At 38.5% G+C, this 25,826-nt stretch overlaps 1 protein-coding gene across 1 annotated transcript in view; it reads right to left on the bottom strand.

Moving 5' to 3' along the window:
- PHEX (phosphate regulating endopeptidase X-linked) overlaps positions 1–25,826 on the bottom strand; it is a 222,484-nt gene that overhangs the window by 23,779 nt on the left and 172,879 nt on the right. Inside the window, exon 21 of the mRNA XM_084791126.1 lies at positions 2,493–2,547. Coding sequence (XP_084647252.1) covers positions 2,493–2,547 — 55 coding nt within the window. The remainder of the gene's footprint in view (positions 1–2,492; positions 2,548–25,826) is intronic.

Genomic DNA, 25,826 nt, shown 5'->3' on the forward strand with positions numbered 1-25,826 from the left:
CTACTGATTCAGTGCAGCTGCTAGCTGAACACTTACTGACTTCCATAAACACAGAAAATCATTCTGGCCACCTAATTTTCCTTCCAAAAGACTAAACATAACATGTCTATAACCAGATAATTTAAAGGGGAAACACAGAAGTTTAAGGCATGCTTTACTTACATAGGAACTCCCAGACCAGCAACTTTGAGGCTGCCAAAAAAATTGGTACACCCCATCTCCAAATGTTGCCAAGCTCTTTTTTAAATATTTATTTTATTTTATCTGTATAAGTGTTGTGTCTGCATGTATGTCATGTACTGTATGTGTACCTGGAACCCACAGAGGGCATTGGATCCTTTGAATCTGGACCTACAGGTAGTTATGAGTACTACGTGGGTAATGAGAATTCAACGCAGATCTTCTTTCAAGTTCTTATTTTTTAGTCATGAGTTACAGAACAGCATTTCCCAAAAACATACAAAGAAGACTCAACAAGCCTTGAGGTTAAACATAGCCAGAGAAGTTTCTTATAGAACTTGAAAATGAGATTAACGGAAGGGGAGAGAGGATGACAGCAATCATGGAACACTTTTGGATTGTGTTGCTTAACGTCGTTCACATTCCTGATTCTTTCCTTTGGAAATGATTTGGCTTGTTTCTGTCCTCAAAACTAAAGACAACACTTACAAGTAGGTCATACTGACCAGTGTGAGCAAAAACAAAGAACCATTTCTTTGGTTCGGGTGGCTATCTTTCAGTTAAGACAAAACAGACGGCTGTCTGTGAAGCCGGCTCACTGAAGTAATTTCTAGCATTTCTAAATTCCCAGTACAAAGTAGTTAAACAATGCTTAGCAGCTATTCATTGAAGTCATATATTGATAGAGTATGGATGGCTCACTCAGATATCAACTATGTCTAAGCCTGTTATTACTAGCAGACTACACTTATGTAACAAATGAGCAGTTTGATGTCCACATTGGTCCCCTAGTAAGTTGAGTGGTTACTGTCTATGACATGGATTCTGTTGCCTGCTTTCCATCACTTCGCCCTAACTGGGCTGCTTTTCCTGGCCTTAGCAGATGAGTAGGAGCTTAGTCTTAATGTAACTTGATATATTGGGGTGGGTTGGTGGGGGGCTCCCCTCTTCTAAGGTAAAGGGGAGGGAAGAGGGGGGAAGTGGTGGGAGGGAGCGACCAAGAGAAAAGGGAATAGGCTACAATTAGGATATAAAGTGAATATATAAATTTAAAAAACAAAAAATTAATTCATAAGCTTCTAATTTTCATGTTTCTATAAAAGTTCCATGCCCATGATCCAAATAAATCACGAATCAATGATTTCCAAACATAACTAGACTATTTCCAAGTACTCAGTTATATAACAATAGACAACTCAGTTAAATCATCTATACTAAGCAGAATCAAATAATACCAGATGTTTTTTCAGTTTAAAGAGACCTTAGAGAATTACTTAAACTTTTAATTTTATGAACTATGTATGTATATTTCTAACCTTAATTATTGGGAAAACACAGACCCCAAACGACTGAATACTGAAGAAAGCTATTCAGCTAAGGACCAGCATGTCACTAATGGATTTGATTAGATACAAACCTAAGATTTTGCATTTACACAAACAATTGTGCTTCCCTGCAGCAGAGTCTTTTGATGCCTGCCTTTGTTCCCTCAGTGTACAGCAGCATGTTTCAGTGCACTGATTGCATTGCTTCTGTGTGCCAACTTAAAACTAGTTGCCTAAGGAGTTTCTCCAGCCATCAGAGATTCCTTCTCATAGGCTGGGCACTGCTAAGGAATGCTCCATGTGAGCAACCCCTAAACCACTGATGGAATGTGACAGAGAGGATAAATAATCCAGCTCCCTTGTCTGGAAGCATGTTTTGATTTTCAAATGCCCATGATAACAAGTTAGCTTTGTAGCATACATGTGGCAAGTAGAATAATGGTTTCCACAGGATGCCCCAATGCTAATTCTTGGAATCTGCAAATGTGTTGTGTTACATGCTGAAGAGGAATTCAGGTTGAATATGGAGTTAAGGTTGCTAACCAGGTGACCTTAAAAGAAAAAAGATGACCCTGAATTATCTGGGTGGGCTCAAAATAACTACAAGTGTCTTTAAAAACAGAAGTGGTAAAAATGAGATGGCAAAGGAAATGATACTCTGACATTTTTAAGATGGGGAAAGGAGGCTACAGAGAAAGAAATGTTGCCCCTCCCCCCGCTAAAAGTCAGAAAAGATAAGGAGATCATTTATTCCCTAGAACTCTCTCAGCTACCACTCCAGTACCATGATGACAATGAACTAAACCTCTGAACTGTAAGGCAGCCCCAATTACATGTTTTCCTTTATAAGAGATGCCATGATCATGGTGTCCCTTCCCAACACTTAAAACTTTAACGAGGACGTACTATATATTCTGTCTGTGGCCAAAGCAGCAAGTCCCTCTTTGCTAACTAGTCAAGGACTGGTTTCTTTTCGAATTTACTCACCGAGGATATTCTGTTCCCCAAAAGAAAGGCTTCTGCAGCTCTCCAGCAGGAAATCCTGAAGAGATAGCAAGCAAACGGAAACAATGTTAAGGATCTGGAGATGATCAGTATCCAGACTCTGGTTCTAGCTGTAGCCAAAGCTTCCAGATGTTTATCCACCTGAGTTTGAAATGAGTGCACGGAAGTATTCCAAGGACAGTGTGTACAGATATGCTATTGGTAGTGTCCAGCCTCCTGTGAAGTGGGCCCCTTCTACACTATGCCCCTAATGCTGCAGGATAGCCAGCAAGTTCCCAGATGCACATCAGTCTCAGTTTCTTAAGCACCCACTGTTGCAGCTACACATGCCACACATAAAGAATAGTTACACATTTGGTGTGATAGTTTACTGTTATTACTTTGCACTTCTTTGTAATTTAATCTTTCAACTTGTAGTTTATATGTGTGTACAAAGGAAGTCAGAAAACACGTGTGAAAAGAGTAGATGCAGAGGATACACATGTTAGCTGTTCCTAGGTGTCCTTTGCAAGCCTGATACTTATCCTGCCCAAGAAGTACAGAATTACAGCTGGTTTACACATGGGGGAGTCTAGCAAGTTACAGCTCAGCTATCATAGTTTCATGTGACTCTGAACTCAACCATTCTAGATTTGGATAGCCCAAGAGGCCACGTTTTCCCCTGTTAACTAGGATTTGCTTACATTGGGTAAAGAGTGTTGGTAGATAAATGATTAAGAAGTAAAAGGCTTGGATACAGTTGAGCGGGACAGCAATTGCATAGTGTTTTGGAGGCCAGCACTAGCGCTGCAAAAAAAGAAGTAAACGTAGTAGTAGTAGTAGTAGTAGTAGTAGTAGTAGTAGTAGTAGTAGTAGTAGTAGTAGTAGTAGTAGTATCTGCAGTAGTATAAAAGTCACTGAATTATTTCTGCGCAACATTTCTATATGGTTGGAGAGGAACATCTAAATATGTGTGTGTGCTACAAAATACAAAGGGTGTCATCTTAGAAATTCTATATACAAGTTAAAGTGGTTTTATTAACATTTAAGACTTGCACTATGGCATAAAAGATGAAAGGAAAACTCATGCTAGTGACATGAAATTTTAATTTTTGTAATAGCAGCAGTAAATGGTAAATAAGAAACATTGTTGATAAGTCAAAAGAGATGGTGCTTTACATTTTAGCATTTGTGAGGGCATTTGTTCTTCCTACACAAGAGGCCTTGCATCTTCACTGAACTCTATGAATTAGTTATCTGGCCTTTGATATAAGTGAATACAAAAATCACTTGACTTTGCTCTTCCAAGTCACCACTAATTTATTTTATTATATATATATATATATATTATTTTTTATTAATTTATTCTTGTTACATCTCAATGGTTTTCCCATCCCTTGGTTCCTCCTATTGTTCCATCCCTCCCATTTTTCCCTTATTCCCCTCCCCTATGACTGTTCCTATGGGGGATTTCCTGCCCCTGTATATGCTCATAGGGTATCAAGTCTCTTCTTGGTACCTGGTGGCACTCAGAGGAAGGATAGCAGGTCACCACTAAATTTTATACCCTGTACTGATCCTGAGAGTTGTCCTTAACAGTCATTACAGCTGGAAATTCGAAGCTGAAGGGGAGAGAGGATGGGAGAGGGAGAAAGGGAAAGAGACCTGCAATGCCCTTGTCTGCCTGAGAGCAGCTGCTCTAGGCCCCATGAGACTGAATGTTCTTTTATGAATTAAAATGTTCCTTTGCTCTCTGCTCAATTTTCTATCTCCCCTCCATGTCAGGACACTTCGAGGGGAAACTAAGACAGGAAAGCAAGTCTTGAATTTAGAGGTGAAGTGCTCATTTCATAATGCTCTTATAGTCTGTCTTTTACTAATAATATCAGTCTGAGATTTCAAGGTACAAAAACCTAATTGCAAGACAGAGATGGATCCAGTTAATGCTTATCTCTCCCTGCTGCTTTCAAACAAAGGAAAACATATCTAATATGATTGAATTTCGAGAGGCAATGTTACTTTAATCTTTCTAATTTCTACATTTCCTTAAATATCTTTGGCATCTTCACATTGATAGTCCATCCTTTTTTGGTGATTTGATTTTCATAAGCCATTCTGATTTAGATATATATGCAAATACATATTACATATGAATGCAAATCAGTGTTTATATGAAACTTCCATTTCACACAATGAATCACCCCAAAGCAATGATATTTTCTAATAAGAACAATGATCATAAGCCAATGTGATTTAATTATTCAATCATTATGGCTTCACTGCCTGGTAATGTGCCCAGCTGGAAGCAGTTATGTCTACTGCCAACCTCATCACTGAAAAACATCTGACACTTGCATAAGCCTCCATGCTGCAGCTTTTGCTCTTTTAGGGGCCCCAGACTCCAGTGCTGAAGCCATCACATCACCCTGATCAGCTATATCTTCTCAGCTTGTCAGGGCCTTGAAACCCAATAGTGATAAACTGAAGAATCTGATGCCCTTAGGCATGTTTTGCTGAAGTGAATGGATTAACAGTGTAAGCTGCATTTTTGGAGATGTCAACTAGCAAGAGTGATAGATGGAAATCCCAACAAGGTCAATTCAATATCTTATCTCATAAAGTGGATAAGTTGTATTAGCAAAGGTGGAAGTGAGAAATAAATAAATGGAAAGGGAATTCTTTTTCTCTCTCTTTTTAATAGGTGTCTGTTATGTTTTCTCACAAACTCGTTTTATTTCACTGTCTCCCCATTGCAGAACCATTCATCACTTGTTCCAGACTTTTAAAGCCTTCTTTTATCTGTATATTTATGGTAATAGAGAAAGAGAGAGAGAGGAGTGGGGATGCGGGATTTAACTATTGGCATGGCAAACATTAATGGTTTTGTAAGAAGTAGGTAGGAGGGAGAGTTATTGCAAGCATTTTTTAAAGGACTAAATCTCTGAGTGATGATATGAGAAAAGGTCTAAGAGATAATAAACTTGGCAGAAACATGACATTTGGTACAGCCCATGGAATTTTTGTGTAATATATATATATATGGATATATGCATGCACATATGTATAATTCTACTGGAACAGATTGTGTTCTAGTATATTTAAAAAAAAGACAATTTTCTTCCAACACAATAGATATAATGGGAAAACTCTGGGACAAAGCTCCAATTTTGCATCTTTTGCTTATGTACCCGCCCCTTTGGTGGTAAGCAAAGCAGAAACCACCTATACTGAGCCACATGTGAGTACACAAGTTTCTCATATGCATATACCTCAGCATGACCAACTACTTTGAATTAATTTGTTCTTTATAAGCCACACCTACCACATCTGATGTCAAAATTTCAACTTCAGATAACTCCCACCACCACCACCACACAATAACTTATAAGGGGCACCTTCCTGAACACTAAATGCCACAGCAACATCAGTTCTTTCCAAGGAAAAGTGCTGTTTTTACCATGGTATTTGTACATTTGCCCATTTTAACACATAAAAACTGTGCTATCTTTTGATTACCCCACCCCTTTTGTTGGAAATATGTCAATGATAAGTTTTTCTTATTTATTTCTAGTTTTAACCATGTGCATATGGGGAGGGGTAGGTATGTGCATGTGTGTGCAGGTGCCCTCAGAGAGCAGACACATTGGATCCACCTGTAGGTGTAGCTTCATATTGTTTTAAGCAGCCCAATGTGGGTGATGGCAACTGAAACCAGGTATTTCAAGAGCAAGATTTGCTTTTAATCACCAAGCCCTCTTCCAGGCCCCTAGTCATAAGTTTTTGATTGTTGTATGCTCCATCCTCATTTCCCTGTAAACTCTGTGGGTTTTATTACAAATTTTGTATAGTAAAGTGATGCTTATATATTCCTGTCGTGGTATACCAGAGCTGTGCATACAAATGCCAGTTGGTCTCAACTGTTGTCACATATAAGAATCAGATCTTGTTTAACTGCAGTTTACTAAGCATCACTTTTAGGATCACTCTACTTACTAGTTAGCTTGGAATTGGGCTTCACAAGTCCATCTCTACCACTGTGTGTGTTGTATAGGCACCACATCATAAGAACCACTGCTCAAGAGCTTGTCCAAGCACACTCTGGATTTCACTGCATATAACTAAGACCACAATGAAGACTGCCATGTAGCAAATGAAAATGTAAAAGGTCAGTTTTAAAATTCTAGCATGTAAAAAAAAGTTCCATGAGCTCTTGTTGAAATAAAGTGAGGTGTAAACATAAATATATAAATATTATTATAATAACTCTCTTATATACTCAAAGTAAGTATCTGTCAAATACATAAAATTGTAGTAATCACCTTTTGGAAAAAATGGGGTTCTGGGTGGTAGGTGGTAAAAAAGAGCTTTAAAGATTAATGAATTACATTTTGATTAATCAAAGGTAAATCAATTTTTGTCAGAAAAGCTAGTTGTTTTAGAAGTGGCTGTTTTACTGAAAATTCTTCTAAAACGCCTTCCAAAACCAGTTAACTAAGCTCAAATTGTGTTGTTTTGCTCTCTCTTGTATTGCTAACACTAACAAATGCCAGGCCTATTTCAAGCAAGAAAGTAAGCCTTGTAGTTATAGAATTTCAATGACTACAATTGTAACAAAATAAAATACTAGCATCTCTATGCTGTAATCACCTTTTTGTTTATTGTAATAATTTCTCTTTTTCTAATTTGCACCCAGGAAAGCCACAGGGACCTTCTTTTAGTTTTCTATCTGGGTCAACATTTCATTTAGACAGAGCTTTCTCATTATAACTCTCCTATCAGTGAATACTGACTAACTTAATTGGAGCTCAGAGAAATGCTGACTGTAGAATGAAGACAGCTCCCATTGCTAGCATCATTGCCAAAGAACCTATTACATTTAGTGGGTGATTAGCTCAAGTTCAACTATCTGATTTCTATAGTCATGAAATCATAGCCTGGCCATAGCTACAGTTTTCCAGAAGTTAAATGTCTCAATATTTCCAAGTTTCAGTATCTACTTTCTTATTATAAAATGACACTGATTAGATTTTTAAAGTACAGACACATATAAAGAAGAAAATAGAATTAATCAATTATCCCTTCACTCACACATTATGAAACAAAAAGTATATACTCAGTACTAACAAATTCACACAGTATAAAGACATATCAAATAGTAATAATTTTCCCCTGTCTCCATCCATTTCTGCCCAACTTTGATCTATTTTTCTCCCACTATCTGCAGCCCTTATTTCAGGCATTTGTTCAAATGTCATTTTGTCCCCTAGTACAATGTTACTCAACCTTCCTAATGCTGTGACCTTTTAACAGTTCCTCATATTGTGGTGACCCCCCAACCATAAATTTATTTTCATTGCTACCTCATAACTGTAATTTTGCTGTTATGACTCATAATATAAATATCTGATATGCAGAATATGCAGGGCCCCAAAAGGATCATGACCCACAGGTTGAGAGCTACTGCCCTAGTGTTTTTAAAAGGGTTAGTATTATTCTCCCTGATTCCTTGCTTTGCAACTCACTGTAATATGCAGGTGCTCTCCATTTGAATAAGCAATCTTGCCACAGGAATTACAAATTCCATAATAAAAGGGGGCTTAATTATTTCTTTTGGTTTTTTGAGATTATAATTACACCAGTTCACCCTTCCCTTTCCTTCTTTACAACCCATTAATATACCCTTTCTTGCTCATATAACACTCCTTTCAAATTTATGGCTTAATAGAGGGATTTTCTTAAAATTTTTATTTATTATAATTTATTTACATTACATCCCAATTCTCATCTCCTTGCTCTTATCTTCCAGGTCCCACACTCCCTCCCTCTTCTGCCCTATTCCCCTCTCCTAGACCTCTAACAGGGTCTGACCTCAGCCTATCAGGTCTCATCAGGATAGCCTGCATGCCCTTCCTCTGTATGCCCATAAGACCACTTGCCAAAGAGCAGTGACCAAATCATGGGCACCAGAGTTCATGTCAGAGGCAGTCCCACTCTCCTCGCCCTGCCAACGTGGAGAATGAGGTGCCTATCAGCTACATCTGAACAGGGAGTCTAGGTTCTCTGCTTAGAATGTCCTTGGTTGGTGTATCAGTTTGTACATAAAAAAACTGCGGTGTGTTTACACAATGGAATACTTTTCAGCTATTAAAAAAAAAAGGAAATATTGAAAGTTGCAGGCAAATGGATAGAACTAGAAAAGATCATCCTGAGTGAGTTAACCCAGACCCAGAAAGACACACATGGTATATACTCACTTATAAGTGGATTAGTCCAACATAGATGTCCTCTGAGAAACTCCACCCAGTGGGGAATCAGGACAAATGCTGAGACTCTGGACTCTGGGCAAAGTACTACAAGTTGTATGGAAGAGTTGGAGGATGGAAGGACTCAGAGGGGTCAGGAGCTCCAAAGGGAAACCATCAAGCCCGGCAGAATAGAGGGATTTTTTATTATATTTGGTTTTACTATTTTTTTTCACTGTAATATCCTCAGAGATAGAATGTCTGGAAAATACGTTGAGTGAATAGAATCCATAACATATGATCCTTTAAAAGGTGACTGGGATTAAAGCCTTACCTGTTAGCTGTAAAGCATTTTTGTTAGCAAAAATCTAAAATAGTACATGGTGTTACTACCAGTGAATTACTTCTTAAAGTATCCCCTCAGTGCCAAATCTGGAATATGTTCCATTATTCAAGTTCGACTTTAATTTCCTTTCTAGATGAGAGGTGTGTTGGTTCCTTGCTCTTGCTATGATGGCAGAACTCTATAATTTGAAGCCAACACATGGTCCATCAAACTGCAGTATGAAAACTGTGAAGATGGGCCAGTCAGTAGATAAAATGCTTTCCATACAAGCATGAAGACTTAAGTACCCATGTGAACTGCAAGGTGTAATGGCATGTGCCTGTAATCCCAGTGCAGCAAGACAGAAACAAGAGGATCTTTAGGACTCCATTGCCACAGTCTGTCTGATCAGTGAGAGACACTATTTTAGAAAATAAGGCAGAGAAGAACCAGTAAAGACACTAGACATCAATCCAGACATATTAAAAATGAACACACATATGGTCAGCATGTATGCAATATGCAAATATAAACAAACTGGGAAATCCTGCCTAGCTGTAAATAAGCCTACCACACTGTCTCTCCTGGATACTCTCTACCTACCCACCAAAGTATATTGTCCTTTCTAATGTCTGTGGTACAAACTGAAGATAGAAAATTAGACAAAACTAGGCAAAAACTCTTGACCTGCAAGTAATGACCTATCATCAATCTCTTTTCCCTACATTCTCTGTTGTTTCCCTTTAACTACAATATATATTTTAAGTCACATAGCCCTAAGAATACAATTTAAGGGCATTATCATATAGCAAATATTTTGGAAACACTACTTTCCAAAGGTTTCTCTTATTCAGAAGTTTTATTTTTCAGATTGATATAATGTTATTCCTTTTTCAGAAATCTTTGAGTATGTCTGTGTTTAGTCTTACTGGACAAAATAGTTAAGCATACTTAACTTTTTCCTTTATTCCTGTCAAATTTTACCAAAATTTCTCAGCACAAAGCAGGATAACTCCAACTTATCTAAATTCACAACCATTTCATTCAGTGTCCCTTTTGACTTTGGTGAAGGAATTAGTGTTATTAAATTACTTAGCTAGGATACTTCCAGATACCTCTAAGGTAGAAAGAACACAAACAGATGCAAAGTTCAGTCTCACATAAAAGGTAATAGGGAAAATTCTGAAGGAGAATCCAATGGGCTTGAGAATATGTAGAATGGTGTACACAGTCAAGCAGTGAAGGAAATGTTTGCATATGCGATATAATTGCTTTCTTTCCCCCAATGTTTAAGTATATGGATCTTTGGGTATTTTTCAATGTGTGGATATTGGTAATATTTGTTGCTAAAGGACTAATGATGTCTACATGATGTTCTATTGTAGTATTCTTTTTTTCCAAATAATAATCCTATTGTTTTGGTTTTGCATGGAGTTATTGATGTATTAATAAAGCTTTATTCTAGTGCATATTATGACAGTTATTTTCAAAAGTCTTAGGTGCTATTCTCATATTACCAGATAAATCCACATATAAATCCACACTTCAAAGTTATTGCTGATCAATCATCCCAATAAAGAAGTTATGCTTTTTATAGTTTTCACTTATAGTTGCATTCTGTTTACATGTTTCTTTTATCTTGTGCCATAGCTTCTAGCTCAAAAACTCACTAAACGTATATAGCTTATGATCTTCAATTCAGAATTGTTGGTATACTTAAGTACCTCTTAAAACTATCACAATCATTGGGTTTGGTCATGATGATGGGACTAATGGCCACTAATATTTACTGAGACTCTGTGATATTCCAAGCCACATGGGTAAGTTCTGAATGTACAAATACCATACATCATCAAAATACCTACAGTCTAGAGAATAATAAAGAATGTTACTCAATAATTGTATCCTGCAAAAGGGGGATCTAGTCTGCCTCTCTAAAGCAATTTTTTTAGCTTAATGAGGAAAAGAAATACAGGATTCAAAGAAGACATGCAGAGGAATTTGGAGAAGTGGCTTATTTAGATAAACATCTATACTAATGGGTAGAAGATATGGCTTATAAAAATCAATTGGTCATTGAGACAGGAAATGTTATTAACTTGTTCTCAAAGTGTAGTCTACAGACCAGCAACATCAACATCCTTTAGGCACTTGTTAGAGATGCAAACATTGAACCTCCATCCCAAACTTGCTGGGAGTAGACTTCTGAGTTTCAACCAACCATTCAGGTTATTGAGACCCACCAGCTTATATCAGAATAACTAATCTTAACCCCAAATGAAAATTAAAACCTTGACCAATGACCCTATCCAAATCTATCAAAATGTAATTTCTCTGATGTACACTTATAACTTGGCCATGCAAACAGTAAAGAATTGATCACCCTCCTGGTTTCTTCCACTCAGTACTCTCAGTACTTCCACTCTCAATATCAGGCATTTGTGACACATGTTTTTATTTAAACTTTCTTCAGACTATAGTTTCCAAGATTGACCTTTATATGACCTAAAATATGATTATACTAAAGGATGAATATATATTTAATTGTAACTGCCTTTGAAAACCCCAGGATGAATGCTAAAGAGACTGAGTATTCCGGACTACTTCTGGTTGCTGGATAACCTAAATAGCATTCTTCTAGAAATTAGGGGGTCATCAGTTGGAACATGAAAATGATTACAATTATAAAAACTTTTTGTTATGTCTTTTTCGTTGCTGTTATAAAAGGATTTCATTGTCATTCCTGCTAAGATTAATGGTGACTTTTTATTCAAGTTGGCATCTTGCAATAGTTTGGTGCATGCCAACCTTCCCATTTCCAGAAAGTATCACATTCTAACAGCTGTGATTCCTGTCAAGGGATTTAGCAAGATGTCTTAGCCATCTGCTGGCTTCCTGCAGGTAACCTCCTGCCACCAGATCTACCAGCCTAGAGCAGACAAGCAGAAAGTGGCTTCTGAAATCTACCCCTCCATCTTACAGCTTTCTTTGATGACCATTTGATTCGATTTCTGCCATAATTATCTTTATGCCAACTTTCCCCTTTACCAGAGTTTTCAACCATCCCCATTTTCCCATGACTAAAGAGAAGCTTGGAGTGCAGTATTTTTCAGTAATAAAACTGGAATGGGTCCAGGAAAATTATAAGAAATTAAAAGCACTACTTTTACCCACTAAGTCTGACCTTTTTGTGTGTATTGGCAGCAATTTATGGCTCAATAGCTCTCAACATTTGGCATCTTTCAAAGACACAGACATTCGGTGATTAAAATCTTACTAAGATCCAAGGTGCTAATATAAACCACCAGAGTTCATTATTTAGTTAAAAAAAAAAGGGAGGGGAGCAAACAGTTCCCATTTGTCACAAGTAGTGATGATGTTACTAGTCCCTAATAAACACACTTTGAGAAGTTCAAAATCTGAAATAAAGAAAACACTAATCCCCACCTCCTCCCAGTATGAAGTTCTACATGGTCCTTTCATATAAACAATTGCTGTCCTAGGCAGTAAACCATCAAACTAGCATCAGTGATGCTCAGCCTAGTCCTGTGAATATATTAAGTAAATATATATTAATAAGTGCCTGTATATTTTACTAAACATATATCTGTTTATTTGATAATGAATTCATCAGTGAACACATGACCATAATTCCACCCATATAAGTTATACTGAAACAAAACTCAGAGCTTTTTTCTTAATATATTCCAATATAAGATACAAACTCATCAACACATGTGTCTGCTGAAGGTGGAAGCATAAATTGAAATAAGAAAACAGGACTGTGGATACAGCTTAGTGAAAATGCACTTCCTTGGCTGTCTGAGGCTCTAGATTCAAGCTGCAGCATTGAACACGGAGATGCACACCTGTCTTCTAGCTAATAATTTTCTTTCAATTCTCCGACTGTCTTTAGAGTATATTCCTAGAAGTAGAAGAGTTGCTGAGTTAAAAGGTTTTTAATTTGAAGTTGCAGCCTACAAAAGTAAAAGACAACTGACATTTTAAAGCAGGGACAAGTGAGATTGGGAGCATCAAGACAGATTAGTGAGACTGACCCTGACTTCCTGTCAATCACTCTTGTGTTCCAGAATCTTAATGGTCACCTTCTAGCTCACAGCCAAGTAGGTTTCAGCCAACTCTCCACTCACACCTTCACGCAAAGCAGATTGGCCCTAATAATCATTCCATGCTTTCTATTACCAACCCTTCAGCAAACCTGCCCAGTCCACTACAAGAAAAAAAGCATTCACAAATACCTCACTAAGAGCAGACTGAGGCCATACATGCATTAGTCCCAAGTCTCACTGAGTGATGGGATTCCAGGAGACTGTGGGCTTAGTGGTTAAGGATACTTTTGTTTACCCATGAAGACTTCACAGAGCATTGTTCTTAGGTGTCTCCTGGGTTGGGCCTCGAAGGCAGAGAGACCATCTTAAAACGTAAGTAGGTGCTTTTTAAGCATCTTTCAATTTTGCAAACTCTTGGAAGTTTGTTCATGACTTAACTTCATCTGTCTCAACAAACTTTCTAAATCTCATTGTAAATTTTTGTGAAACAATCACTTTCTGGAGAATATACTTCAATATTCTTTATAAAGCACCTTGCAGCATCTGTCTGTCAATTAATCTACCTTCAATTCCACATTAAGCAATTCTAAAGGACCAAGGAAATAGTGGACTTAAACACAGGGCTTTCAATAAGCAGGATGCTTAGAGGTAGCAAAAATGAAGTGCATTCATTGTCACAACACTTTAATGGACATGCAATCATTAGGACATGGGTCCCATCTAATCTTCTGATTCTCACCTACCTCCTAGCTGATATCACATCCTATAGTCTTGCCATATCTAAAGAGAACCAAGCCCTCACTAGTAGAATTTGTGAAATTATATGATTATTTGAAGATATCTAGGTACATATGTAGGCATAAGGCTATTGTGTAGTTTAAATGCTGATTTCTGTACCTCCCCCCCAATGTTGCACCAGAAGCAAGCACTAGTAGCTTGGTATGATTTCCTACTACGAGCCAGATTTCCTTCTAATCACTTAGTATATATTATTTCATAGTCAGAACAATTTTATAGAACATTTATATCATCTCTATTTTTAAAAAATAAACTAAGAATTAAAGATGTTAAGAAACTTGCCCGAGATTGCAAGTTATTAGTGACCAAGTCAAGATGCAAAATCAAATTGTCCCACTTGAGAGCCTATGGTAATAACTACAATTATCATGCCATGGTATATACCCCAGCTCAAGCTCAGTATCTGTCATGTCATTGTACTATAAAACTAATCATGCCCAAAGATATTTTCTTAAAACCATAAACACTTGCTATCTCACAGTTCTTCTGGGCCAGGAATTTAGAAACAGCTTTTGTGGAGTTACTCTATCTGAATGTCTTTTGGGAGACTGCAGTCAAAATGTCAGACTTGGTTCTACTCATCCAAATGCTTGGACTGAAGGATCTGCTTGGTGATAGAAATGAGAAGACGACTTCTGGAGCCTCACTGGTGAGCCTCTCCATAATCTGCTTGAGTGCCCTCATGTTGGGGTGATTGGCTTCTCCCAGAGTGATAAATCCAAGAGAGCAAGGTGGAAGTCATATTGTCTTGTATAACCTAGTCTCAGAACTCATACTCTTTTACGTACATACAATTCCATTGGGTATAAGGCTAAGCTTTAACTCATGATGGGAAGGAGCTTCAGAGAGCTGTAGATACCAAGAAATGAGGATTATTTCAATTTCCTAAAATACGAAGTTGGAACATGTTCTAGATCAGGGTTTCTTTTTGATAAACAACCTTGCTTTGTTTAAATAACAGAATCCCATCCAATAAAAACAGCAAACAATTGCTGATGCATGCAGTAACATGGGTCTATTTCACAGGCATTTGAGAGACAGAAGCTAGACAAAAAAGGGTGTATAGGAGCCATTTATATGAAATCCTGAGACAGGTAAACTTCTCTAGCTACAGAGAATAGATCAGTCATTACCAGGCGTAGGGCCTGGAAATTCACTGAAAAGGGCATGAGAGAATTTTCTAGTGCAATAGTAATGCTCTAAGTAAGAAGTCAGTGAATGTTTTCTGTAAAGAGCCATGGTATGAGAAATGTTCCCCACTGGCTTAGGCATTTGAACACTGGGCCCCAGTTGGTGGTGCTGTTTGGGCAGGTGATAGGTGTAGCCTTATTGGAAGGAGTATACCCCTGGGTGTGGGCTTTGAGAGTTTGAAGCCTTGCTAGATCAGGGCTGCTCACTCATTTCCTTGCATGACCCCTTTGCACCCAAGAAATTTGATTTGATTCTTGGCATATGTATATTTGTATATATGTATACAAAATAGGTATTTATTGATAATAAATATTATAGACAATTATTATAAACAAATCTTTGGTATACATGTTTTTACCATTTATTAAAGATGAAAATCTGCATGTTAATGAAATGGGATATACTTATTTTTACATAAGAATCAAATCTTGGGTGAATATTTTTAAAGGATATAAAATATCTTCAGTATTTTTAGAGTTTTCAATATGTGTATGTGTGTATGTCAGTGCACCATCTTCATGCATGTGCCTGTGGAGGCCTGGAGAGGCACTGGATCCCCTACAACTAGAGTTAACATATGTAACAAACAAATCAAGTGGCTGTGAGCCACCTAATTTGGGTGTTGGGAACTGAGCCTGGGTCCTCTGCAAGTGCAGCAAGTGCTCTTAACTGCTGAGCCTTCTCTCTCTCTCTGTCTCTGTCTCTCTGTCTCTGTCTCTCTGTCTCTGTCTCTCTGTCTCTGTCTCTCTCTCTGTCTCTCTCTCTCTCTCTCTCTCTCTCTCTCTCTCTCTCTCTCTCTCTCTCTCTCTTTCTCTCTCTCTGTCTCTCTCTGTCTGTCTTTGTCTCTCTCTCTCTCTCTCTCTCTCTCTCTCTCTCTCTCTCTCTCTCTCTCTCTCTCTGTGTGTGTGTGTGTGTGTGTGTGTGTGTGTGTATTTATCTATGCTGAGATTGCCACTTTGTATAAATATATACTAAAAATGTTGGATGTATGTTCAGGGCGCGATTTTAAAAAATTTTAGGAATTCTACCTTAATCCTACATCAAAATTCATTGCTGATTTTCTATACTATTCAAGTCAATCATTCAGATAGACTTATGTATGTGTGTGTTGTACACATGTATTCATGTGGGTGTGCGTACACATGTGTTAAAGTACACGTGGAGACCACATTTTGACATTAGGAGTCTTCATGGATTGCTGGCCACTTTATTTTTTGAGACTGAGTTTCTCACTGAACCTGAAGCTCATCAAGTAGGCTAGTCTGGCTGGAAAGTAAGATTTAGGGGGCTCAATTGCTATCTGCCATCCTTAGAAGTGGGATTATAGACGTGTCACCACCAAGTTTTACATGGGTACTGGAAATCTGAAATCAGGTCAAAATGCTTTCAAGGCAAACACTTGTCAGGTTTATTCATCTTCTCAGCCCCTCAAAGAACAATTTTTAGAATCTTTTGATCCATGGTCAGACACATCCATTGCACCACTGCTCAGTGCTTTAAGAGCAGTTTTTGAAAACTGAGACTTTACAGTACATAACACAATCCAAAGATATACTAACTTACTATATGCTGAAGAATGTCAATAGGAAAACAGTAAAAATGTTTGTTTTCCATAACTAAAATGGTCTGTTTCTGTACTAGCAATGCAACATAGGAAATCATGGTCAGAAACATCTCAGATTTCTTTCATATTTAATATTGAATTAATAGCCAGGCATGGTGGTGCCCGCCTTTAATCCCAGCACTTGGGAGGCAGAGGCAGGTGGATCTCTGTAAGTTCGAGGCCAGCCTGGTCTACAAAGCGAGTTTAGGACAGCCAGGGCTACACAGAGAGACCTTGTCTCAAAAAAACCAACGTGTGTGTGTGTGTGTGTGTGTGTGTGTGTGTGTGTGTGTGTGTGTTGAACTAATTAATTTTTGTCAATGTTTGGAACTCTTTTACTGTTCCATTGTCTTGCAATGCATTTAAACACACAATCAACAGGTAGATTGTATTCTGGATAATGAGAAATTTGTGTTAATCACTGGCATGTCTCCATAGCTCCATAATTATATAACAGTGTTTCCAAATTCCATTTGCCTCATTTCCTCATGTCTCCAAATGGAGCATCAAATGAATTCAAGATTTTAGTTCCATTAAATACAAGTACAAAGAACAGGTGGGTATATATTAAACTCAGGTGGATATATATAAACTTCCATTATATGGTTTTCAGCAGATCTAACAAAGAATGAGGAATTCTCCCAGTTTGAAATAGTTATGTGCTTAACTGAAAAATAAATCTATGCTTGATTTCAGGATTAACTTTATGGTTTGATGCCAGTGTAAACCCAGCCTCTGGACAAAGGCTTATTATCTTCTTTAGCATAATATTTGTAATTAAACTGGAGCAACCAAATCTCTTGGGTAAAACAGTAAAGATAATAAAACTGTTGGGCTTAGCCCTTAGGCCATGCTTGTTTTCAAGCCAAGATTGTATTTGCTTAAAATAATTGTTTCGTATGATTTAAGATATACATTTCAGATGTACAAATATAAAAATTAAACACTGAAATGAAACATACTACAAATTCACAGAGACATGAACACATATAAAAAACTTTATCCTAAAGACCAATACTAGAAATAAATATTTGGTATGAGCTGCTTACTCTTACAGTGACTACTACCATCTGACTAGAGTCAAAGAACCATAGACTGAGTTAGATTTGCCTTGGTAGCTCCCACGAGCCAATCCTCTAATACATAGGCTTTATCACAATGATGGCCCATGAGTTGATCTAGCCTTATGTCCTCTAAGTAAAGTTTGATTTAAGCCCAGCCATGCTCATTTGGCTTATAGATTATCTGTAGCTACAGTGGCAGAGTTCAGAAGTTGAGGGTGTGTGACAAATTTGAAAACATCTGTGTTCTGTTAATTCACAGAAAATGTTTTCCTGATTTGTACCTCTGAAGAGTTGGCCTTAGGCAACCCACTAGAAGGCCAAGAGATCTATGCCTACTATATGCTATTCCCAATATCTTTATGGAGGAAAGGGAAAGACTTTGCTACTTACGTTAAGGCATTATTTATACAGAGTAAAGGCAAAATATTTTGTGTGCAGTGCTGTTACTGGAAATCAGAGCCTCACATATGCTAGGTAAGCACCTTGACTCTGAGCCATATTGATAGTCCAGCCAAGGCACAAGCTTAAGGCACAAGATTAAGGCAGAGAACATTTTTTTGTACTTTCTTAGTCAATACCCTCAATAAAGATTGCTAATATTTTAACTCCTATTATACAGATGAATTTTCCTGCTCATGATTTGTGCACATGTGAGATAAAATAGTATTTCTTTTTGTGCCTGGCTTCTTTCATTCAGCATTATGTCAGTGGCAAACATATAGCACCCATCATAGCATTTTCTTCTTCATTGTTGTATGAGTAACATTCAGCTACACAACTAAGGCACAATATATTAACCTATTCTGTTGGTAAACATTATGGTCTATCCAAGGGTAGCCTGACATACTAGTTAGAGAAATACAAGTTTTGACGTTGGCCATGTGTTGATAGTTTACAAAGCTATGCTCTGAAATGCTTCTCAAACACTCTATGGGCTGTCCATCATGCAGCAAAGAGGACAGTAAGGGCCAGAAAGACTAACTCAATCATGCCACATAGTTATACCCACAGCACTCAAGCTCTCCTACTGAAATGTGAGATGATAAGTTTTGCATTTGTCACAAAGTTAGGAAAGCTAATGTTAGGTGCTAATGATCTCAGTTCCTTGCTCTCCTCTTTAACTGAACTACCAATTTAAATGTAATTAAGATTAGTGACAGCTCTTTACTACAATGCCCAATATAACAGATTTAAATCTCCAAAACTACTCACTAAACTCTGTGTCTGAAGACATGGATACTCACCTTGACAAGGGCAGAAAATAAGTGTTGACCACTCTGCAAAAATAACTGAACCTCAAAAGATGGCCCCAACCTCAGGGCTCTGCACCAAAGCATGGATTTGGAAAGATTAACAAGTCTATAGGTTTTCCTGTTTTCTACTTAAGTCTTTACTGCATGTAGCAGCAGACTAAGTGGCATAAATCAGAAAATGATAATGAGACATGAAGGAAATTCTCATAAATCATGTTACTAAGTATAGTTACATCGTAGATGTGGAACCCAATTAAACAGATGGCCACATGCTGTCAGAATTAGCCCCTAATCAATAAAGATGTTCATTTTAGAAAATCACTTCAAATTTTCACTTCTCCAGTGAAGCACAGAGGAGGTGATTGGGAGGGGACGGAGGTGTCCCAGGAAACCCAGTGGAGAAATATGTAAGAAGAAATTCCACCTGTCTTAATTTGTAGTCCAGAAAATCAGAAATGAAAGAAGGGGGGAAAGTCACCCAAAGGATTCCTTGTCATCTTGCCTAGTAATGTAATTTACAATGAGAGCAAGCACTGGTCATTAGGAAACTAGAAACAGCTTGGATCTCTTAATTAAAACACTGCTTCAAATTGTTCATTTTAAAACCCCTCTGCCCATGAGCTTTCTAAAACCCATTGGATTACCCTGAAATGGCTACTTCTCCAGAAAAGTTCTGATAGGGTCACTCCTTCCCAGACAAGAAGAAGGCGTAGCAGAGTGGGAAACCCTGGAGACAGAACTATTAATAGACACACTTAATTCCCCCCAAGGAGCAGTAAGCCTTTGGTGACATTTGAAAGAAATGGAAACACCAGTGAAGAGACAATCTCATCACCCTTTTCTTGCATAAGAGCTGACCTATTACACTCACTAGACTGGTAACAATTAAGTCTGTAAATACCAAGAGTTGATGAAAGTGAGGAACAGAAGAAACACTGTTGGAATTTAGAACACGACTTTTAAAAGCATCTGGTGATAACTGGTAGAGAACTTGCATACTCTCCCCGGAAGGAGCTCCACCCTGAGGAATATCACCCTGACTGACTTCAGAACACAATGTACAAGATTATTCAGAGAAGGGCCACTCCTAGGAGTGAGCATCTCCAAGGGTGACAAATAGACAGTGTGCTAGAGAAGAGCAGAACAGATAATCTGGGTCTATGGCCAGACAATTTAATACTATCCAGCAATGTATAGTGAAATGAAAAGAATAAAAATATGTTGTCACAATGGATGGGACTAGAAATGATCATACTGAGTGAGTTAACCCAGAAGCAGAAAGACTCATATGGTATATACTCACTTACAATTGGGCACTAGCCCAAAAGGCATGTCCCACGAAAGTCTTCACTTACCAGGAGATTGGAATAGATGTAAGGACATCCTACTGAGACCCAAGGTAAGAGAAATATAGGTGGGGAAACAGAAGGACACAGAGGGTCCTAGAAACATACAAGAAGAGCATCTTGATGAATTGGGGCCCAGGGGGCTCGGCTCAAATTATTGCACTAACCAAGGACTATACAAGTAGTAAACATCGAATCCTTACTCTGATCTACCCAATGGACAGGACATTCTCCACAGTTATGTGGAGAGCAGGGACTGACTTTGACATGAGCTCTGGTGCTCCATATTTGACCACCTCCCCTTGGTGGGGAGACCTGATAGTACTCAAAGAAAGAATAAGCAGGCTACCAAGATGAGACTTGATAGCCTATGACCATAAAGTGGGGGAGGAGGTCTCCCTCAGTCATAGACCTAGGGGAGGGGAATAAGGTGAAAGCAGGAGGGAGGGAGGGATGGGAGGATACAAGGGATGGAATAACAATTGGGTTGTAATCTGAATAAATTAAGAAAATAAAAATAAAATAAATTTTAAAATGTGTTGTCACATGCTACATATATATACCTTAAAAATAATGGGGCTGGAGAGATGGCTCAGTGGTTAAGAACACTGGCTTCTCTTCTAGAGGAGCTAGGTTACATTCCTAGATCTCAAATGGCAGCTCACAACTACGTTAACTATAATACTGGGGGAGTTGATACCCTTTACTGGCTTCTGCAGGTGCCAGTCAAGCACATAAGGCACAGACACACATGTAATCAAAAAACCCATGTACATGAAACCATTTTTTTAAAATAATGGTGTGTTGATTGAAAGACCACAATTTATGATGATTCTTAGTATGATAAACTTTTGTTACATTGAAAGCAATATCATTTAAGAATGCCTGCATCAACTATTAACATTTTAGTTTTTAGAAGATAAACATAACCCATCACAATTGGTGCATGCTTTTATCCCAGTACTTGAGAGGGGGAGGAAAAATCTCTATAAGTTCTAAGCCAGCATAGTCTAATAACAAGTACCAAGCCAGTCAGTTATATAGTAAGATCTCCCAAAAAAGATAACTCGAAAAAGCAGTATGTTGGCTACATCTGTGCTGATGGAGAGAACACGATGGGGAAATAGGCTGGCAGCTCACATGACACTGGTGAGGTTTCAGCTCTTCACTGAATCATGCTTTAATTGGCACATGTTGGTTTTCCATCCTCCTAGATGCTTTCTAACTTAACATAGGCCAGCACACTATATCAATTCTTTTATACATACCAAATATTGTATAATAATAAATGTCCTCTAAAACTTGAATGTCACTTCAGAATCCCAAAGACAGACTTTGAGGAAGTTCCTTGACCTCATTGTCCTCTTCCCAATGTTGCCATATTAAATATTTTTTCTACTTATCATTAGTAATTTGGCTCTTTTATTAGACTTGTTGTGGACCAGTGGCTGAACCTGGCTTAGGGCACAAGCTGTGAAACCTCAAGTTCAGTAATAATATAGCAACCACAAAGATAAAAGACACATTTGGGGGTGTCTGACCCTCCCAGCAAGCTGACCCCAAATGGAGATGAAACATGAAAGATCCCAGCCATGGTTAGAGTCATTTTACTTTGAGGATATTTTCCTTTTGGCTGGCATCAGCTGCTTCTTATTTCTACTTGGCCAAGCAGAAAAATTAGTATTTGGACATTGTTTTGGATTCTCAAGAAAGTTTGACCCTTGTAGCTATGAGGGAGTGAGGAAGGTGGTAGGGAAGAGGGGGAGAGAGAAGCACAGAGAGAGACAGAGAAACAGGGACAGAGAGATAGAGAGAAACAGAGACAGAGAGATAGAAAAATAGCACTATCTACATAAGTAGAAGTTCAGCTTCTGACAAAGGAAGCTGAACATTTTTTTAGATACTAGGACATTATTCACAGCATTTGCAGAATAAACTTCAGGATTCCTCTAGAGCTGCTTGGTCAGATGAACAGCCACTCATCCTTTAGGCTCACCTCACTTTTTCCTGAAGTCTTCCTGATCAGGATGGCCCAGTTTTTTCCCTTCTAAGACACTCCCATGGCACCTGTGCTTCTGCTCTCACAAGCATATCAAGAGACCAGAACCGCACCCAACAGGTATAGAGATCACTTCTAAGTGAAAGCATGAGCCTCAGAAGAACAAATTTCGCCTGAAAGTCCCTTGTCTTTTAAGAATAAAAAGTAGGGCACCACAAAACACCTTTGGCAATATAACCTGAAGCACCAGAAGAATCAGAAAAATTATTGGATATATAAGCCTCGTAATAAGCCTTTACCTCCATGTTCTGGCTAGTATGAATAAGGCTGCTATGAACATGGTTGAGCAAATGTTCTTGTTGTGTGCTGGAGCATCTTCTAGGTATATTCCAAGGAGTGGAATAATTGGGGCTTGAGGAAGCCCCATTCCCAGTGGTACATTTACACTATGGAACACTACTCAGTATTAAAAACAAGGAATTCCCAAAATTTGTGGACAAATTGATTGAACTAGAAATGATCATAATGAGTGAGTTCACTCAGAAGCAGAAAGAGTTAAATGGTATATACTCACTTATATCTGTATACTAGCCCAAAGGGCATGTCTCATGAAAGCCTTCACTTACCAGGAAACTGGGACAGAGGGGAGGACATCCCATTGAGACTCTGGATGAGAGAAGCATGGGAGAATGGATAAAAAGAAGGATCCAGAGGGTCTTAGAAACCTACAAGAAGAACATTATGATGGGTGGATCTGGGCCCAGAGTTCCCGCTCAAACTATGGCACCAGCCAAGGAATACATGCAGAAAACTTCTAAACCCTACCCAGATCTATCCAATGGACAAGACATTCTCCACAGTTGAATGGAGAGTGGGGACTAACTTTCACAGGAACTCTGGTGCCCCATATTTGACCACATCCCCTGGATGGGGAGGCCTAGTGGCACTCAGAGGAAGGATAGCAGGTTATCAAGAAGAGACTTGATACCCTATGAGAATATAAAGGGGGAGGAGGTCCCCCTCAGTCACAGTCATAGGGGAGGGGAGTAAGGACAAACGGGAGGGAGGGAGGAATGGGAGGATATAAAGAATGGGATAACAACTGGGATGTAATATGAATATATATATATATATATATATATATATATATATATATATATATATATATATATATATATATATATATATATATGAAGCCTTTACCTCTTTTCCTCTCCTATGGTGGGTATACAAACTTTACCACAAAGTCATCTGGGGACACCTGCCAATATAATACAATGTTCTCCATTTAAAATGTTCTATTAAAATAAACAACCTGGGTTGGTAGGATGGCTCAGTGGATAATGACACTTGCTGCCAAGCCTCCTAACCTGAGTTCAGTCCCCACAATCCACATGGTAGAAAGAAGGAACTGACTCCTACAACTTGTCTTTTCACGGCCATACATATTCAATGGCATACCCATCCTCCTACACACATAAATAAAAAATGTTAGTAAAACCAATAGAATGACTGATTTAATCAGTATTCTATTGCTCAACAGAAATTTTATATATAATGCGTTTAGATAAATACTATGAATTTTAATTATAATAAAGATCTCAAATCAAAGTCTTAAAGTCCCCGTGTAGCATATGCAGCTTGATTCTCAACATGGAACTTTGGACCTTAAGAAAGCAACAACACTTTCAGCATAATGAATATTTACATACTAAGAAGTGACACTCAAAATATTTAACAACTTCTTTGGTTATATTAGTTAATGTAGAAATCAAAAATTAGCACCATCTGCTTGCTTTTCTTTTGTTCATTACTCTCAAGATGAGTCCTGAAGAGTAACATTTCCAACAGTAGCAATAGGAGGGCGACTCTTGTAGTAAAGGCAATCCTCCAACTGCATTTTGGCCACAGAGTTCTATAAGGTCCAGTCCAATTTGGACAACAGATTGACTTGCCATGCAACAGGACTGATGCTTCACTGAGAAGAGATCTTTGAGTGGCTATTAAAAGTAAATGGAGCCATGAACCATGCAGAAAACTTGAGGACGTTTCTAGGGAAAAAACAAATGTCAACGCCCTGAGTGTATGTCACCCCTGTGTTTTTAGGGACAGAAAGGAAGCCCATGTGGCTGGACAGAGAAAGAGATGGGGGTGGAGTAAGGAAAGGCAGAGAAATGGCAAGCACTGGGGCTGGGGATGTAGCTCAGTTGTCAGAATGTTTGCCTAGAATGCATTAGGCCTTGAGTTGCAGCCCTAGCACCTCACACACCTTCTGTGATGGTATACACACATGTAATCTCAGAATTTAGGAAATGAAGGCAGAATCATCAAAAGTTCAAAGTCAGTCCTCACCTACAGAGGTAGTTTGAGACTAGCCTGGGATACATGAGACCTTACCAAGAAAAAAAAAAAAGCAAGCTTCTAGGTCATTGCAATCCTTAAGCTTAGTAAGATGAGATATTGATAAAAGGATTTGAAAACAGGGGTGATATGATATAACACAAAACAGAACAGACCAGAAGCAGAAGGTCAGTGAGAAGGCTCTCCCTATCATCCAGTTAGGAGACAGTGGTCATAAGAGCAAGGATGGTGGATCTTATAAAGTCTATCCTGTGTCCACCAATGTAGAAATGCTATTGAAAGCACAAGATTAGATGCTCTCACTAGAGGAAAGAGCAAAGATGCAGAACAGGGATGAACAGAACAGGCACCAGGACTGAACCCTAAGGGCATGTCATCATGGAGACAAAGAGGAGAACCAAAAAGGGTCAGGAAACCCCCTGCTGCTAAGATTGCCTTCCATCCACCATGACTGGAAATTCCTGAGCTCAGTGTAAAATGAAGGACTCTCTTTGTTGGGGAGGCTTCCTCTTCTCTGTCCAGGGAGCCCAGATCCCCACACTCTCTACCTGAGAAGTATCATGTATCCTTAGGGAAAGTACAGGCCCAACTCCCTTTCTCCCAATAAGAACCCAGTGTGGAAGCACCTGGGATTCCTAGAATACCTCTCATGTAAATGAGGATCTTTACCCACCCTAGAAATCCCTACCCCTCTCCTGAGTTCTATATAACCCTTCTTCAATGCGAATAAAATTGCTCTGCCTCCTGGAAGCTGGTTCTGTAACTCATTTCAGTTTGTGCTTACAGGCCACCGAATCCCCAGTTGATTGCCTCTGCTCCCTTCTCCCTAGGGACCACCAGCCAATGACCCCTGGAACAAGGAAAAGCCACACACACACACACACACACACACACACACACACACGCACACAAATACAAAAAAAGAGTTTGACCTAGCAGAGTCAATTCTCTCACCAAGAGTTCACACCACCAATCTGAATTTGATATCTTTCCTTCTCTTGAATGTCTTTTACTACAAATCGGATATGACTGTAAACAACATATAGAATTATTCTGCATGATTTTTCAACTTTATTAAGAGGGAC

The sequence above is a fragment of the Acomys minous genome (assembly GCF_964271855.1).
Source record: "Acomys minous genome assembly, chromosome: 7".
Lineage (NCBI taxonomy): Eukaryota > Metazoa > Chordata > Mammalia > Rodentia > Muridae > Acomys > Acomys minous.